General features: G+C 45.7%; 1 protein-coding gene across 1 annotated transcript; it reads right to left on the minus strand.

The window, feature by feature from the left end:
• Positions 1 to 1,021: 1,021 nt before the first annotated feature.
• LOC105296328 (histone H2A type 1) lies at positions 1,022 to 1,535 on the minus strand. The gene has a single exon (XM_011366358.2). It carries the CDS (start codon positions 1,482 to 1,484, stop codon positions 1,092 to 1,094), a length of 393 nt encoding a protein of 130 aa, XP_011364660.1. The 5' UTR covers positions 1,485 to 1,535; the 3' UTR covers positions 1,022 to 1,091.
• Positions 1,536 to 5,218: the final 3,683 nt, after the last annotated feature.

Genomic DNA, 5,218 nt, shown 5'->3' on the forward strand with positions numbered 1-5,218 from the left:
TTTCCGGTCGCGTGACCTCCGGGCCTTCAGACCGAAGTCGGCTTCTTCCTCCCACCCGCCCCCTCAACCGCCGCTGTTTCAACCCTCTCTGGCCTCTACCGACTCAGGCCGTTTCTGGGCAGAATAGAACATCAGTTACTGCAGGGGTCTACCTTAACTGCAGCGATAGATCTTAATTGCTGGATAAATTTTTAATTTTGGGCATTCGAAACTGGTTTTCTTTTGATCGATTTGAAAAGGCGCGCGCAAGACGTGATTGGCAGAGAGATTTTTTTTTTTTTTTTAGCTTCATTAAAGTTTGGGAAGCCTAAGTTCAAGTCAATTGCTTCACTTCTCTAAGCTTAGATTTTTTAAAATCTGTTTTTCCAGATTTTCTAAATGCACCAAAACTCTGATGTAATTTCACTTAATGTTGGAACTGCATGAACACGTAGTTTCACTCACTACAGCGTCCTCATGGCAAAGCCCTCCCACTGGGTTTCACAATTTTACTGGGTTTCTGTGAAATGGGGTCAAAAACCCCGACTTGTAAATGGTACAAGATCACCGTGCCTCTTCGAAGTCCTGCTGAAGCCCGTTAGGCTCGGCCTGAAGGACACGACCGGGGACAAGCAGTGATGCGTTCCTGCTTATTACCAGGGGTGAGGGCCCCGCAGACTGGGAGACGGGCAGATTGCAGGTGGTGAGTCCACTTAAAATACAAAACAAATTCTCTCAACACCGCACAGCCTGGAGGGTGGTTTTATTGCTTTGTGGGGCACTAACTCAATTTGCATCTAAATATCTACCTTTCCTCACATTAACCCTGAGGCCAGCTGCACTGATTGCCCTAATTACCTGTGAAAGTGTCTGTATCCATTTCACGTGGCCGATGGCAATTTTCATCTTTGCTGTAACTTTCAAATGGAGGGGCAGTTTCGCGTTATGCAGTGAAGTGCTGACACCTACCGACCAAATGGGGTAAAGGCAGTTTGCAACCAGAGACTTAAATTAGGAACACGCAGCCCTTTTAGTGAAAACGTGGGTGGCTCTGAAAAGAGCCTTTGGTTTGAATTCGGCCTGCTCGAGCTGCTGCAGACAGAGGCAGGCGCCTACTTGCCCTTGGCCTTGTGGTGGCTCTCGGTCTTCTTGGGCAGCAGCACGGCCTGGATGTTGGGCAGCACGCCGCCCTGCGCGATCGTCACCTTGCCCAGCAGCTTGTTGAGCTCCTCGTCGTTGCGGATGGCCAGCTGCAGGTGGCGCGGGATGATGCGCGTCTTCTTGTTGTCGCGCGCCGCGTTGCCCGCCAGCTCCAGGATCTCGGCCGTCAGGTACTCCAGCACGGCCGCCAGGTACACGGGCGCGCCGGCGCCCACCCGCTCGGCGTAGTTGCCCTTGCGCAGCAGGCGGTGCACGCGGCCCACGGGGAACTGCAGCCCGGCCCGCGACGAGCGCGTCTTGGCCTTGGCGCGCGCCTTGCCGCCCTGCTTCCCGCGTCCGGACATGACTACTTGAGAAGGAAACAAGCCTTTCTCGAGAAAAAATGAGCAGAATGGAGCCAAAGCGCAGAGCAAGGGACGTATTTATACTAAATGGAGGTAGGCTGTATGCAGTTTTCTCATTGGTTACTTGACTCGAGTCAAGTAACCAATGGAAAAATAGAACGTACATCCTCGTTTGCATAGAGGGCAAAGCTTTTTTTTTTTTCCCCTCCTATTTAATCCAGTCTGAGGAAACTTTCATGCTAATAATCGAATCAATTTGATTTCTTTTAAATACTGTTCTTAAACGCAAGCAGAAGCCTGAGCGATTGTCCTCATTGTCTTGAGTTTTGGCTCGTGGTCTTTTTCCAGGATTGCGACTTCTGATTTTGGAAAGAAAGAAGCGCAGAGCCATTTCCAAATAGATAATATTTAAGAGGTAGATCTTCATTGCTGGATAAAAGGAGGGAAAGATGAATTAACTCTTTGTGGAGCCCTATGTTAAAAAACGATCTGCACAACGAAACCTATCAGGAGGAATGGGAAGCTGCAAGCTGACCTTCTGCTTCGGTCATGTTTCCTGTACGGGGCCTTTAGGGACCACCTCGAAGGTTTATAGAATGAGCGCTCTCATTTTAGAGACTGCGACACCAAGAGACCCAGGCTGGTTGTTTACCCTGTCAGTGGTGACACCGAGTGAACCAGAGGAAGGACTCTGCCCTCCGGCTGGAAAAGCCTTGTCATTCACTTCCCAACGCCGTTCCCGACCCTCTTGCCCTATTTTTCTCTCTTGGCTACACCACACAGGATTCTAGTTATTTCAGAAAACTCCTCCATCGTCCTCCACATCCCACTAAACCCCTGTGTTTACAACATTGAAATACGTATGTGGTGTTTTTGTTTGTTTGTTTAAATCACCTAGCATATGGTATTTTTGCTATAGTTGCCCAAATGGGCTAAGAAACATTGTTGTTGTTGTTGTTTTAATTATTTTTTAAAAGTGAAGGTCAATTGATAAAGGGCAGTTACCTACTTCCCTACAATGGGGTGCAGTGTTAAAAAGGATGGTCAGGAATAACCATCCTTAATTTAAAAGAATAACAAAATTATGATCTTCCTGACATGATACTTTTATATCTGTCTGTGTAGACCTGCACAAAGGAAATTTCTGGAAGACTGGTGGCCAAAATGTCCTGGACGATGAAGTTGCAAATGATTCTTATTTATTTTAAATCATTTCAGAGGTTGCTTTTAAATAATGAGCAGGTTTTATTTTTCAAGGAAGTTCAAAAAACTTATTTCGATGTATGCATTATTTAATGAAAAAATAAAAAGCCAAGAAAAACACGTTGACTGTTGCTGAGATGCTGAAGACAGAATTGAGAGGTCCAGGTCCTGTTGCCTGCCAAGAAGCAGGGGCCAGCATGTTCCTGTGTTCCAAGTGTGCCTTCTTCTTCCCCGTCATGAGCAGTCTCTGGACCTCCCAGCACCTGTTTCTTTGTGGACTTTTCATCTCTTTTCAGAATTCTCAGTTGACCACCCTCCAAATTACAGTTCTCCCAAGCCCCCTACATCTGGTTCTGGGCACCCATGGCAGTGCCCTCTTTCCCTCCCTTTGCAAATCCAGTTCTTTGCAAATTCACTGTTTCTGTCTTCAGGTCATCTTTATTGGATAGGAAGACAAGAAAAATTTCAAGATGAAGAATTGGGGATGTATTCCAAGTTATTTTCTCTGCTTTGTAAGTCAGAGACTGCGGCTCTGAAAAAAAAAAAAAAGGTAGGTGTTTGTTAGGGAAGAGTGTGTGTAAATCCTTCTTTTAGTTAGGACGAGGGTTCCAAGGTCTGGGTGGTTCTTGCTAAATGCTCTTTCTGCTAAATGTTAAAACGTAACAATATTTTGCAGACTCAGCTGTAACCTGGATGAGTTTGACCTGGAACTCAACAGGGTAAGTTTAGCAGACAGCTAAGAGGAAATCAGCATGTAATTAACCGATGGCTAAGCCTGGACTCCCGGAGACAGAGTTTGAATGTGAATCTCGTCTCCTTCACTTGTTGCAAGTAAATGAAACTACCTAAGAACAACCACATCTCCCTCTGGAATGAAAACCCCAAGCGGTGAGCCCCTTGAGTTCAGCAACAGCTCTACTATTTCTCTTAAGTTCACGGGCTTGCCCACTGGCCCTGCTGTGTCCAAAGTTGGTGCCTGGTCAGAATCAACTAGGGAAATTTATGCATTTTTTTTCCCTAGCTTCTCACTACTCCCCACTAGTGATCCGGGTCTACCATGGAGTCTAGGCACCTGATTTTTTCCCTTAATTTCTCATTCACTTGTTAAAGATCATCCAAGTGTCAGAACAGATGGCAAAAAAATCGAGCTTAGAGATTGGGAGGACTGGTTTTTGGTTTGAGGTTGTCAAAGGTATAGTTTTGAGTAAAATATCCAATATTAGGAAGGAATGAGAGAGAGGGGGAAAGGAAGGTAGAAAGCAAGGAGTCTGGCAAAGTTACACAGCACAAGATGGGGAGAAAATAATCTGTATTCAGGAGATCGTTTCGAAAGGTGGAAGAAATAATATTACTATTCAGATCTTACCCTTCAGGGAAAGAACACAATGGATAGTGATTCTTACACTGTAACCTGAGTTTACAGAGTTTTGGGGGGAGGGGGTAGGAGGTGGAGGATGTCTTTTTGCAATCTGAGAAACATAAATTATTAACTTTTAAGGAAAACATCTTTTCCACAACTGTATTTTGCATATGATGCGGTACAAACTGTTTCTCATACAGTGGTGGGCTGATATGTGTGGGATGTAGGGAAAAATAAATTTTCTTTTTAACATGGGTCTTTTTTGATAAATTCAACTTTAAATTTTATTTCGTCACCCAAAGACACTGTTGTATGTCACGTACAAAAAGTGCTCATAAACTAAAGGGAAAAATATTTTTTTGCTGTTGTAATAAGCAGTCAATAGCTGACTCCCTCCGCATCCCCCAACCTCAAATCTAGACCGGCCCCATTAGCTCCCCTTCCTAAACCAAAGGTCCTTTCAGTGTCTTGGGGATTATGTTTACAGTCCCAGATTCCTTTAAAAAAAGGTTTGCAGAAAAATACAAGCACCTTTCCACTTCCCCTTCTCTCCACCCACCCCAGTCAACCACGAGGTGGCGCCAGTGGGGAAGGGCGGGAAATTCAAAACTTTTGTCACTAGAGATGGAGGCCACCCTCCCTGCCTTTACAGTGGCATCCCCAAACGGTCAAAAACCCAGGAAATGGAGCTTGGATTTCTGGGATGCAAGAAAAATGCAAATGGATTCAGATGGGCTATTGCCATCAGTAACCAATTCTGAGAAATTAAAAGGAATCTCATTTTATCTGTGAGCAAAGAGCACAGGGTGCAGCCCACAGGAATAAGTGCCACAGGAACCCCGGGAGATTTTGGTTTCGAGATCCAGGGTCGGGGAAGAGGCGCCCCCACCAGCCCTTGGCAGCACCAGCAGCCTTCTCAAGGGCAGCCTGGCTCACCAGAGGGCCCTTCTCTTGAAATCCTTTAGCTCCTTTGAATTCCAGTCTCCATCAGAAAGAAGCAGAGGCAGGGAAAGTGTGGTTTGATGAGCGCTTAGAGGCTTAGGACACATGGAAGGTGGATTAATAGAGTTGTGAAATAGATGTCTCCTGGGAGGCGACCACAGCAGTATTGCAATTAAAGCCAAGACACCTCCAGGCCGCATAACGGCTCAGAGACTGTCTCAAATACAAT

Source organism: Pteropus vampyrus, unplaced genomic scaffold (genome assembly GCF_000151845.1).
Source record: "Pteropus vampyrus isolate Shadow unplaced genomic scaffold, Pvam_2.0 Scaffold124, whole genome shotgun sequence".
NCBI classification, from domain to species: domain Eukaryota; kingdom Metazoa; phylum Chordata; class Mammalia; order Chiroptera; family Pteropodidae; genus Pteropus; species Pteropus vampyrus.

Bases quoted from the DNA above. Each gene is read 5' to 3' on its own strand.
- LOC105296328 (XM_011366358.2), bottom strand. From the start codon at position 1,484: ATGTCCGGACGCGGGAAGCAGGGCGGCAAGGCGCGCGCCAAGGCCAAG.